Source organism: Acartia tonsa, chromosome 14, assembly GCF_053477335.1.
Source record: "Acartia tonsa isolate MP-2025a chromosome 14, ASM5347733v1, whole genome shotgun sequence".
NCBI classification, from domain to species: Eukaryota; Metazoa; Arthropoda; class Copepoda; order Calanoida; family Acartiidae; genus Acartia; species Acartia tonsa.
Window position 1 is genome coordinate 8,943,918 of NC_137273.1, and position 13,530 is coordinate 8,957,447.

The 13,530-nt window shown below is 32.2% G+C and overlaps 1 protein-coding gene across 1 annotated transcript in view; it reads left to right on the forward strand.

Annotated features, from left to right (window-relative positions):
• Window positions 1-13,087, forward strand: part of LOC145305261 (uncharacterized) — a 31,476-nt gene extending 18,389 nt beyond the window's left edge. Inside the window, exons 6-28 of the mRNA XM_080146860.1 lie at window positions 782-857; window positions 1,417-1,522; window positions 1,752-1,918; window positions 2,566-2,659; window positions 3,148-3,219; window positions 3,518-3,701; window positions 4,243-4,353; window positions 4,689-4,779; window positions 5,117-5,167; window positions 5,383-5,496; window positions 5,913-5,994; window positions 6,126-6,563; window positions 6,681-6,800; window positions 7,142-7,245; window positions 7,704-7,901; window positions 8,181-8,319; window positions 9,178-9,259; window positions 9,719-9,796; window positions 10,236-10,460; window positions 10,787-10,888; window positions 11,281-11,639; window positions 11,776-12,117; window positions 12,231-13,087. Coding sequence (XP_080002986.1) covers window positions 782-857; window positions 1,417-1,522; window positions 1,752-1,918; window positions 2,566-2,659; window positions 3,148-3,219; window positions 3,518-3,701; window positions 4,243-4,353; window positions 4,689-4,779; window positions 5,117-5,167; window positions 5,383-5,496; window positions 5,913-5,994; window positions 6,126-6,563; window positions 6,681-6,800; window positions 7,142-7,245; window positions 7,704-7,901; window positions 8,181-8,319; window positions 9,178-9,259; window positions 9,719-9,796; window positions 10,236-10,460; window positions 10,787-10,888; window positions 11,281-11,639; window positions 11,776-12,117; window positions 12,231-12,530 — 3,635 coding nt within the window. The 3' untranslated portion in view covers window positions 12,531-13,087. The remainder of the gene's footprint in view (window positions 1-781; window positions 858-1,416; window positions 1,523-1,751; window positions 1,919-2,565; window positions 2,660-3,147; window positions 3,220-3,517; window positions 3,702-4,242; window positions 4,354-4,688; window positions 4,780-5,116; window positions 5,168-5,382; window positions 5,497-5,912; window positions 5,995-6,125; window positions 6,564-6,680; window positions 6,801-7,141; window positions 7,246-7,703; window positions 7,902-8,180; window positions 8,320-9,177; window positions 9,260-9,718; window positions 9,797-10,235; window positions 10,461-10,786; window positions 10,889-11,280; window positions 11,640-11,775; window positions 12,118-12,230) is intronic.
• Window positions 13,088-13,530: the final 443 nt, after the last annotated feature.

A 13,530-nucleotide genomic window follows, 5' to 3' on the forward strand; every position in this document is an offset into this window, starting at 1 on the left:
GCATGGTGATTCCTGTAATAGTTAGGTACGAGTTAGAAAGCGTAGCAACTCTATAATCATTTCAAGAATGTCCGTACGTCCATTTTAAACATGTTGATTTTTTTTCATTTTTAACAACAAATTTGTAAGTGACCTAATTATCCGATTAGTCTGATTTTTGGTATACTGATTCCTGGGACAACAAAGTACAATGTTATAAGCGAAGCAACTCTATAATCAAGTCCTAAAAATGTAAGTATGTCCATAATCATTATCCTGTATCAAGCAGTTTTCAACAAATTTACTTACAATTTTGCTTTGACTCTTATACATTCGCATTCTGATTTCTCAGTTCTGACATTGTACAAGTGTTAATGTCTGTTTGTCCTACCGTTTCAGAGCTTCGCTTTTATGGATGTTGTCATCCTTGTTAAGCAAATATTTTTCATGTTTTCATATTTGTTTTGAAATAAGAGAATAGCACATAAACATGTATAAGATCAAAATAGTTTTAAAATGTTAAAGGTTATAAAGAAATAATATTTTTCTGTTTCTCTTAATATATAAAAAGGGATAGATATAGAAAGCCTAGATTAGACTAATGGAAACACGTCGTAGGAACAATCTTAATGGTTATAAAATGTACAAATGTTCAAGATTTACATTTTTTTACATTTTATGCACCTAATAATTCAGATAGGTATGAATAGTTGATTTTTGGGATACAAAAATCTTTGTTTTTCAGCTGGATGCATTATTTTGAACATCTAAGGTAATCTTTTTATATTGTTCTTGTTTTTAGAACCATTGGAGAAGAAGAAGGACGAACTGGTTTTGATGTACAGCAGACAGTGTATTGGCAGTACAGAATGGGCCAGGTATAATTAAAATTGATGACAGACACCCAGTAGACCGAGAATAATTTATTATAAAGTTTAAAAAGTACAAAGGACATTTGCAAACGGATTCTCATATGTTTGGTTTTAAGAGGCTCGTTGTACTGTACACTAAATTACCAATGGCAGGCCAGTTTACATTTTATTTGACCAATAATAGGCCAGCATGACGTCATTTTTTTATATGCATCACAAAGATTGTAATAGTTATTTCTGGTATCGTATTATAAACGTCTTTCCGCGGATATAGAGTGTACAATTATAAGATTAAAACTAGTTTTTTTAACCCCGAGGTGCCGAAGGCACCGGCTAAAAAAACTGATTTTTATCTAATGATTGTACATTTTTATATTCGTAGAAAACTGGTTATAATACGGTGCTAGACATAGTTTTTTCGTATTGATGAGAACCGGTTCCTATCCACCGGATTCGAATGAAATGTTCTTGTTTTTATATTAATATCATTAGCCTGGCTTTGCTGCGCTATTTAATGGCATCATATTTCTTGTATAATGTGTAATTTTTTTATTTATTAATTTAGATATTTCCACAAAGTATTTTCCGAGATCTCAAAGCACAAGGGAAAGTTGAAAGTTCGTCATGTGCCGTTAGAAGATTTACAGAGAGATATTCCAAAACAGATTGAGGTATTTTTTTGATAGCGAAGCTACATTAATAAGATAGCTAAAAAGGTTTCGTGATTTTTTCTTTTCTCATCCATGTTATGTTAACTTCCATTGAACAATAACATTGAATATTGATTGTCCTTGTTATATCTTTTTAAGTGCATGTACTCTATAATAAGATTATAAGGATTTTTTTAAAGTTAAAACTGTCTTTTAGATTATTGTTACAACTTTTTCTAATTAATTTCAGAGAGAATTGTACAACAGTCGTCTACAGGTTGTGATAATCTCACCACAGTTTCTGCGCTGGCTCGCCCAGCATGGTGAGGATGTCCTTGTTGGCCGGGTCCTACAACAAGACAGAGTTATTGCAATTTTGCTAGGAGTTACTGAGCCACAAGTTAATTCTAAACACAGGTATATCTATCTATCTAACTATCTGAGTTATTGCAATATTGCTAGGAGTTACTGAGCCTCAAGTTAATTCTAAACACAGGTATATCTATCTATCTAACTATCTGAGTTATTGCAATATTGTGAGGAGTTACTGAGCCACAAGTTAATTCTAAACATAGGTATATCTATTTATCTAAGTATGTGAGTTATTGCAATATTACTAGGAGTGACTGAACCACAAGTCAATTTTAAACACAAGTACATATATATATCTTTCTAACTATCAGAGTTATTGCAATATTGCTAGGGGTTACTGAGCCACAAATTATTTATAAATACAGGTAGATCTATTTATCTAAATATCGGAGGTATTGCAATATTGCTAGGACAATTAATTCTAAACACAAGCATATCTATCTATCTAACTATATGAGTTTTTGCAATATTACTAGGAGTTACTGAGCCACAAGTTAATTCTAAACACAGGTATATCTATCTATCTAACTATATGAGTTTTTGCAATATTACTAGAAGTTACTGAACCACAAGTTAATTCTAAACACAGGTATATCTATCTATCCAACCGTCATGGAATCTAGGAACCATGATAGTACTTATATCTTACTATCTATTTATTTATATACTTAACTATCTATCTATCTATTTAGAGCTTCCCTGATCTCATTCCCCCAGTGGGTCCACCTGGAGGCTAGGGACCATGACCTGGAGTTTGTACAGACAGTTCTCTACTTTTCTTCCCAGGTAAACTTATTGTGTTAAAATTATGGGTTGAAAAGATTGAACCAACTGATCAAGATTTATAAATGTAGCTTAAGGTTTTGAAAAAAACGTAATAATTTACAGGTCCTATGACAAACGTCGGAGTCAAAACTTAACTTAACCTAACCCAATTTTACACTATCTTATAGGTTTTTATATGCCTAACCCCTGCGGGGCCTTCTCTATTTATTCATATCTTAACCTAACCTAACTTGTATAGAAATACTTAATTAAATTAATATTTGAACACTCCTGCGTTTGTCCACTGCGACGTTTCAGACTCCTGCGTTTGTCCTGGAACCAATTTACAGTATCGTTCTTCTTTTCCAGCTTATATATCATTTTATCCCCTATAAGCTGCGCTAACGTTTGATATAAATATGAAGCAGTAATTTTTTAAATCTCTACCATATTTTTATTGCAATTATATAAATCACGCAACCTTTCTATTTAAAATTTAACTATTTCAGATATTACAAAGAACCGAGCTTAAAGAATCAGTGAAATCAGAAACTTTATACTTCAGCATTTTTCCTAGAAAGGTAAAGTTATCAGCAAATTTATATGACAAAAAAGCCATGAACTAAGACTCCAAGTAGACTAAAGAGTTCTTTTTAACAGAGATCTTAGAGGTTAATCAACGCTTGATTGATGTATACAATTGTACATCTCCAATGATACAAAACAAAATTACCAATTTTGTAGATACAAGTTATTGGTTGAAAAGTTTAACACTAATAGTTTGTAACCATTAAAATTCATTTTAATAGATTTTGATCCAACGAATTTGATAACGCTGTTATAAGACTTTTTCCATCTAATATCTAATAATTTTTTTAGGTTACCGAAAGTCAAAATCGAGTATCATTACAGTTGGACAAGCCAATAGACATGGCCTCCGACGTCAGAGTATTCATTGAGAGGTCGGGTGGAGCGAGGCTTCTCTGTGAGGAGGTCAAGATCAAGAATCCGTACACACTCATGGTTGGTGTTCCCGTCTGTCTGACAGCTAAGTCCTGCTTAGGTAAATATTATGGTTGGGCCGGATATCCGGTCATTTTCAATATCCGGCCGGATACCGGATATTGAAAATTTCATGCCAAAGTTTAGATAGATGAATATCAACAATATCAAAATTAGAGTAACTCAGAGTCCCCAAAGTCTTAAATCAACGTTTTCTTATTGGTTGGCTAAACAACTTTGTTGACTTTCAGTCAATTTTGATTGGTTAGTTTATTAAGTAGAGTGTTCAAACGTTTCAACCACTAATTTTATTCTACAGAAGAGATAATTAACTACTCACTTAATATTCAACACTATTTAGAGGTCTAAACTACAATTCTAAACCAATCAAATATTTAATTATGTACAGAATGCTCAATATGGACATACTTACATTTCAGAATTAATCATTGAGAAACTTTGCTTATTACATTATGCCTAATAATCGTCTTAGGAATCAATATTTAAAAAATAGTGAATATGACCTAATTTCGAAAGTGGAGGAAGAAATGTTGTAGATTAAAATAACAACTTTTGTCTAATACTTATTTTTTTCTTTATAGTGAACGTGTATCTTGAAATTGACGGTGATGAGAAAGGATTTCGGCAGCTAAAGTGTGAAGCCAGGCAGCATGAGATGGAACAATTATTAGCCACACAACTCTGTCCCATTGGTAAGTATCAGGCATAAAAAGGGATAAGACAAATTTATGTACATCCCCTATGATGATACGCAAAATTAACCTTACTATGACGTAAGATTATAGGTTGAACGTTTTAACACTCAATTTAAGAAACCAACCAATCAAAATTCACTAATGTCCCCAAAATTGTTAAGCCAACGAATAATAAAACGTTAATATAAAACTTTTTTTATACAGGAATTTAGGAATAGGATAATAGTTCTAAAATTTACTTTTGGTACTATTTAGAACCAACTCAACTTTTGTATTTTTAGATATTTTGGACTTTTTTTAACACTTTATAAATTTTCTATTATTTTTTTCAGAATTTTTGAGTCATACCATTGGAATAAGTTCTCAATGCAAAGACCAATTGGATGATCAACTTACTCAAGCTTTTCTTAATAATATACCTAGGTAAAATAGATAGATAGAGAGAAAGTCAGAGATAGATAAATTGACAGACAGCGTAACAAACACTCATAGACTAGACTAGTGTAGATAGTATATAGTAGATTGTATTATATAGTAGATTGTATTATATTCAGCTTTCCGCAGATAATAAAATGAAAAATTATAAGATTAAAAATAGTTTTGTCTTTAATGCATAATTTTTCAGTATGGCTTAGAACCGGTTCTAATTCAGTGGATATTAATAGGTTTTGATGACATACTGGAACGTTAGTGACAATTTAGACAAACATACACAGACAAACGGCCATGCAATTTAAATAATTTTTCTTTTTATCTTTAGGTTCGGACTTCCTTTATTAACACTGCCAGAAACTGAACACAATCAAACAAAGTAATTAATTTTCTTTTTCAACTCTTTATTCTAACTTTTTTCTTGTTTTGTCTCTTTCTCTGTCCTTCTAACTTTTATTTTATCTTCTTTTTCTCTTTTTTCTACTTTTTTCATGTTTCCAATTTATCTTTTTTGACTTGACTTATTTACAGTATGTTTATTTACTCTCTATTTTTAAATTATCAACATAATTGTAAAAAAAAAACTTTTTTTAGGGACGAAGTGAGTGAATATCCCACTTTGCTCCATTTTTCCGCCGGCCATGGCCTGGAGAAGTTGACCTGCGCCCTGCTGGACTCACCTGGAGCACAGGCTGCTCTTGATATCAGGTAGATACATTGGAAACATTTTTATAAAGACAATTGAAATTTTGAAAGAAATACATCATTTTAATCTAAAAAGCATTTTTCTTAGAAAGTTAAAACATTAGCATTATAAATCTCCAATGTTAGTTGATGTATAAAAAACTAATTTTATCTGATGTGGAAATCTATAGAAAAAGACATATGCATCTTTAAATAATTCAAGAAATATGGGCTAAAACGCTAAAAAATACTTTTTTTGTGGGTCATGCTGCATAATTAGATAGATAGATAATTACATCAACTTTGGAACTTTTAAAAAATAACAAACTATCAGCGTGCAAACTTTTCCACCAATGATTTAATATTAAAGAATTTTTAATATAATTATAAGTATCTCTGTAAGGGATGATATCAAATCTAACGTTAATTATTTCTTAAAGGAATTGTCATGACTTGACAGCAGAAGCTTTGGCAAGACAACATGGATATCTAGAAATTGCAGAGATTTTAAAATCATACAAGGTACTATTTTTTAAAAAGTAAAGGTTTGTTTTCTTCCTTTTACTGTAATTGACTGTAACTGTAATGTTTAATGAGTGCTAAATTAAATTATCCTTATAATTACTCTTTTACTAATAATATTGTTTTTTTAGAGTCAACCATCCAAATTTAGTCACATCTACGATTACATCAAGCACTGGCACATGAACTCTCCTCTGCGACCTCCCCCCGCCGAACAGCTTAACAAACAAAATGGCGGCTTTTCCAAGATGGCCTCCAGATGTCATATGGCACAAAATCCACAGCCTACTTATGAGAATAAGAACTGGCTTCAAAATGGCAACAACCAGTTATTCCAACAACAGCTTACTAATAATTGTTGTCAAACTGGTGTATGTACAGGTGGCAACTCTGTTGCCGCCCCGCCGCCATTTTGTTCTCCCATTCAGTCAGCTAATCATCACCCCAAAAATGGCGCCAACTCGCAAAATGGCGGGAATATAAACAGCCATCACGACATGGCAAGTGTTGCCTCGGATTTTGCTAATTCTGATTATTCAGGACCGGACCCTCCATTGCCAGTCTATCAGGTAAATAAATGGATCAGATTAATTGAATTTTGCATCTAATTGATAATATTTTAATTAAAACATTGCATTTATTTGAATAAATTTACTGATAGCAAATTTTATTGATATTTTGTTAAGGTACCGCCACCACCAAGACCGCTATGTGACCAAAGCAGCCAAACCTCTGGTTCACCTGTGAAAAAGAAGGGAAATTATTTAGACATGGCGGGATCCAACTCCCCATCTCCTGCTCAAAAGGTAGATGCATTTAATGTTGGATAGCAATATAGAAACAAAGATGAATTTAAAAAAAAAATCGATAAATAAATAGATAGAAAAATGGAGTGATGTGTATATATATAGATGTGTTACGTGCCCTAGATAAATGGGGATAGATGTCACAGATTTTGGCCTACCTATTCTATTGACGTCATAGTAGAGGGAAATGGAAGGGGGAAAGAAACCTCTTAGAAAAGAGATGGGGTATAGGGTATTTCCCGACATCAATAGAATAGGTAGGCCAAAAGCAGTGACATCTATCCCCACCCCATTTTGCTGGGGCACTATAGACAGCTACTTTAGATATATCTTACTTTTAGAAAAGATTACTGCACGCACAGGCACAGCAGAGGAAAGAGACAAATATGAGGAACATCACCACCCTACTCCAATCTCTTGAAATGCACATGGAAGCTAGTACAAGGTAGGTGATTCTAGGGATTTAAAGGGATAAGACAATGGCTAATAAATTGATGTACATCACCAATGATGATACATAAAATTATCCTTTTGTAGTTTAAGATTAGTGGTTGAAACATTTGAACACTCAACTTAATTAACCAACAAATCAAAATTCACTAAAGTCCCAAAGTTGTTAAGCCAACGAATAAGAAAACGTTATTATATGACTTTTAGTACTAGTATAATAAACAGCCTAATGTCCTTTCTCTTTCTGAGGTGTTTCACTTGATTGTTCGGATGCAAAATTATATAAGTAAGAAAAGTTGGATTTAATTGAACAAGGAAAATTACATAATTGAATAAATACAATATTATATATGATGTTATTGTTATCAACAAAGAAAATTATTCCTTATTATTTAGATTTGATTGACTTTGAAAATAAAATATTAATAATTTTCACATAAATGTTAATTGTAGGCAATTCTTACTGAACGAAAACAGCCAACAAAACACAATTGATGAACCAACAAACGGTCGTCTGGAAATGGATGGCCATCATGCGGTCGGCGGCCATATGGCAGCAGGCAGACCTCTGCGGACAGTGGATGATTCTGAGCTGGATACCAGGATGACCAGAGAGGATGATACGACCGCCAGGATTAGTAGATTTGACAGGTGATATTTAATATTGGACTAGTTTTGTAATATTTTTTTCTTATTTATGGACTTTATAACGTCAGTGAATTTTGATTGGTTGTTTCAAACGCTTCAGCCATTAATTTTAATTTACAGAAGGGGTAAATTTGTGCATCATTATTGGGGATGTAGAATGTACATCATTTATTAGCCATAGTCTTATTTATTTAACATACAGATTACTACCAAAACTGTTTTTGATGAGACAATTATTAATAAAAAGCAAAGCTTTTGTATAACTATTTTATATTTTAATAGGTTTGGAACAATGCGAGCAAGTAATCTGCGACGGTTAGCGCAACATAATAAGCCAGAACCGGAATATACCAACTTTATTCCGGACAATTTTCCAAGCAGTAGACGGGAGAGGGATGGTAGTTATCCGTCTACAATTCAGGTAGATTTTTTTCTAGTATTGTTTCGAAACCGTTCAATATCCGTTGGATTAGGACCGGTTCTCAGCCATACTGAAAAACTATGTATAGCATCGTATTATATCCAGTTTTCTACGAATATAAAAATGTACAATCATAATATTTAAACCAGTTTTGTTAGCCGATGCCTTCGATATCTCGGGGCTTACAAAAATGGTTTCTAGTCTTATAATTGTTCCTTTTTATATCCGCGGAAAGCTGTTTATAAAACGATGCGATAAATAACTATTATGCTATCTATAATATAAAGTAGTACGATGTCTGTCTTTCTGATGATCTCAGTAACCACTGAAACGATTGGGCTCTACTCTTCAGGGAATATACCTACAGGTCCTGTGATAGTTAAAAGCTTTTTTCTTTGGGGGCCTGACACCCTCAACCCCCCAAAAAATGAAAAATACCCAACAAAAAAAAAATTTTAAACTAAAGGGGGGTCGACTACCAAACCCCCCCCCCCCCCAAAAAAAAAAAAAAGAATCCTTCCCCCCAACATTGTTTTATATTTTTCTTTTAAATTTAAATAACAAAAAAAAGGTTGATCAAACCTCTTGGGGCAAAGCCCCTAGTTTTCTATATAGTGATATAGAGAGGGGACAAAGAACAGTAAAATATGTGAACAGTACACAAAGGTTTATTAACACATTCTCTCTTTCGTAAGATTAAAACTTTAGGTACTTTTCTACAAATTTTATTTTACAGAAGGGGTAATTTTGTTTATCATTATTAAAGATACAAATTGTTTTATTGTCTAATCGTCTAATCCATAAAGTACCATGGAATATATATAATATATCATATATAACTAATATTTATGATATTAGGATGACGTATTTCTTGAGACAGATACAGAGGAAGTGAGTGAAGGAGTTGCTGCGCCCCTAGGACGTGTAGCTAATCCACAAGGTATGTACAAATTACATGAATCTTTCCCTTAAAATTGAAAATATCATCTAACTTTTGTAAATTATGTATCTGACAAAGTGTATAAAAATCGGCCTTGTGACGTCATGAAAGATTATCCATCTCTTTTTTAGGGATTTTCTTTCCCACTTTTCCTCTCATCTCCCTCATTTTTATGACGTCACATAGCTGATTATTTAGACTCTTTGTCCAGATACTAAATTATGCATAATAGAATAGTTCTATTTATTCTGGATTCTGATAATAATGACATAAATATTATAAAATGGCTTTTCCTCTTACTTTTCCAATAGTGAAAACAAAAGCTTTTGTATTTACTAAACTAAGAACATAAAAAAAAGTTTTCAACTCAAAACAATAATAATTAAATTTTCAAAATATTTCATAGGTTTTTTTTATCTTTTTGTTGTTGCTACATCACTAATGGGCCTAATTGTTTAGGTGATCTCCACGGAGCCGACTATAGAGGTGTCCAGGGATGCGGGGATGCACAGCTAGCGGCAACTGATGAATTATTAGGTATGTATAGATAGACAGACAGACAGAAAAACAATAAATCAGACAAATAGATAGATGAATAGATTGACAGATATGCAGAAAGACCCCTGACAACTAGTAGAGAATCATAAAGATCTGGGAGGGAGGTGACATTGGACTGAAAATCGTGCTGGTCCTAAAATTTTCATGCAACTTTATTTATTATATTATGATTTGGGGGATCAAACTAGGTGTCTAAACTTATACACCGATGATTTTCATCTTCGGAAGGATGATTTGTCTATTTAAGATGAACACTTAGATGTTTATTAAAAGCTCTTTATAGTGTCTATAAAAAAGGAGATAAATTTTAAAACATTTGGCCAAAGTATCCATAATGAAGTCATATTAGAATAAAAATTTATATGCACCATAAAAATCCTCAAAATGTTAATCACAAAATTGCAATATTTTTATATAGGATTACTAGAAGATTTCAAGCACAAATCCTACACAGTAAAACAAATGGAAATCCTATTTGAAAATTGGAGAAGAAAGGTGGAAATTCCTCCATTTGAAATGAAACAAAATAAACCAAAGAAAAGTTTTCTTAAGATGTTTAAACCTAAAGAGAATGAATCTACCAAAGCGAAAACAAATATACAGCAGACTAAGAATTCTAAAATGTTTACTAAAGACGGAAAAGGTAGGGTTTTTTTTATTTTGCACAATTATTTCATTTCCTTTTCCAATATTGCTACAAAACTAATGTCCACTAGATTAGAACCGGTTCTGAGCCATACAGAAAAATCATGAATCTTATCGTATTACAGAAATTTTCTACGAAAAATATGAAAAAAAGTAAAAAAAACTATTGGCATGTGCCTAATATTTTAATTTTTCAATTTACTATATACGGAAATCTGTCTATAATACGATGCTATATAATACTATAAAACTATAACCGCTGCAGTGCGCTGATTTTATATCAAAATACCATAAAAATTTACATTTTTTAAATCTGATGTTTAGGTCAATCTGAATGTGTAGCAGCTATATTAAATGAAAGTGAACTGAACATGGTGAGACTACCTCCTACCCCGTTGAAAGAATCTAATACTGTTGACAACCAAGGTTAGTTGTAATGTCAGAAAGGTTAGAGTAAAAATATACCTTACCTTTAAATTTTCAAGTATGATAAATATTAAAGTTAATTGTGGATGATAGTCATAATAATTATATTATAAATAATTATTTTATCAAGCAAGAAAATCGTACCATATTTATGAGATCAAAGCTGGTTAGAAAATAGCATAAAACCATCCAAAAACATTATTAGAACTTTACTGAAAATTACAACCCCTCCGGTCACGAAGTTTCCACGACTTTTAGCTTTAGACTAAAAAACCTTATTGCTTTATATTAAAGATTAGCAAAATTTAGTTTGTAAAAGTCTTTGAAAATATATTAATTTTGAAGTAAAAACCCCTATTATATTTTGCTCTTATAATTTTATTTTATTTTAGGAATGGATGGAGTAAGTACCCAAATATTGCCCCTCAACAGATTTTCTTCAGATAACAGCCTGTCAAGAAGCAATAGTAATTCTGGCTCTTTGCCAAGAGATAAATCTGCCAACACTAAAACAAACTCCGGCGATTTTACTAATGTTACTGACATTGCTAATGATCAAGCTAATCATGCAGCCACTTTACCACGTGCTACGAGCAACCAAACCAAAGAATCTGCCAAAAGTTTAACTTTGGCCCCATCCCAGTCAATGCGACAACATTGTCTTCCCGCCTACAGAGAGCCGCCATCACATGCCTTTGCTCAAAAGTCAAAACCGGTTGCTGAAGTTTCCCCATTCTCTAGCAGTAAAAAGGTAACAAATATTTCCAAATCTTGGAACATTTATCTTAAGACTTGAACTAAAATTTCAATTTTGAATTAGAGAATCTTAGATGTACATCGATAAAGTCTTTGCTTAGATCAAATTTATAAACAATTTTTTTCTTCAGAATGAAAAGCAGCTTGAATCAGTTCCTTTGGACAGCCCTATACCACCAAAGCATCATATATCTGGCAACATAAGTCTGAACTCTACATCTGGTAACCTAGCCCGTTCAAGCAGCTTCTCCAATGCCACAAAATCAACTGTATCAATGGCTTCAACAGTCAAACGGACATCCACCCCAGAATTGGGTCGCAGCAAGTCAGCCATGTCCCATCAAGTAGCAGCACCAAATACTTGTCATTTTGGCAGGACGACAGCAAATTTGTCTCCAATCAGAGAACATTTGCAAAAGTTTCGCCGGTCCGTGACAGAACCGCTGTTTCAGTATTTTCATGATCTTCAATTGGTAAGAATTATTAATAATAAAATTGAAAGTTTAACTTGATTAGGTGTTACTGTCTAATTTTTTCTTCTTCAATTTCGAAAATAGCATTTACTTATGATATGTTTCTATTTCAGCAATCCCCAGACATAGAAGAGCCAGATGTCCTAAACACTCCCAAGACGCTACAGCCGCCAATCCTAGACAGCTCCAATGATCGCCGTCTTTCCCGCCAACTATTTCCAGTCCCAGAGAACCCCCCACAACTGAAAGAAAATGCGGGAAATATAAATTTGAACAAAAACCCGCGGAAAATAATTGGGCTGAGAGAAAAGACGACTTTAGGGTCGCGTGATGATTGGATGCGGCATCCGGCAAAGACAAGCCAAATTAATGAATATGAAAATATTTCACCAACACCTTCAACAGATCTTTAAGTTGTCACGCATTAAAAACGTCTGTATCATAAACTTAGTACAAAAATGTTATTATGCATTTTAATTACATTACTTTAGAAAAGGATAATGGATGTAAAAACATAAAAATCTTTTATTTAAACATTAACCTTATGTATCATATATCAATGTACCTTAATGAATGTAAGAACTTTAAAATTATGAAACAAATTTTTAAAAAATGTTATATATGCCAAATTATGTATATGATTCTTCTATTTAACTATCTATTGTCTATGTATCTAATATTATATTATAATTTGAATCACATTAAGTAAATGTACAAATTTATGTAAATATTACCACCCAAAAATAAAGTGTAATTATTTAACTATTTGATGAAAAAATCTGTATATACAAAATACACCTGTACAATTACATATTTGCTGTTAAATTTTTAAAATGTCCAATATTTAATGTTTGTATAGAAATTAAGCTGTAAATATTATCTCTTAAAATTTATTGATCTCAATTATTTAACCAAAGAATTTTTGTAGTTGTTTTGAATTATTATCAGAATAAAAGAGTTTTTAAATGAACTGTGTTTTTTTTATTTTTATTAGCGAAGCTACTCTATAATTTGAACTGTCCGTATGTCCTTATGTCTGAAACGTTTTGGGGGAAACGTAATTACTCTTGGCTCCTATAAAAGACAGAAGGCTGAAACTTCTTGTCAAGATTCCCATAACTAAGTTGCACAATTAACTATCAAACATCAATGGCTTTCGGACTGCTTTTTAGCAGGTTTTAGGCTATTTTTATATTTTCCACATTTTTCCCCATATCTTTGGTGTTTATAGTCAGATTTACAATTTTTTTCAATTAAAGATATCAAAATTAAATTTCCCGTCGTTTGAAAAAAAAACAAAATTGACGGTCAGACTGCCTTTTTGCAAGTATTTGGCTATTTTTATAAGTTTTCATTTATATCTTTTTATATTTTTGGTCTGATTTTCAAACTTTTTTGTGATGACAGTATGAA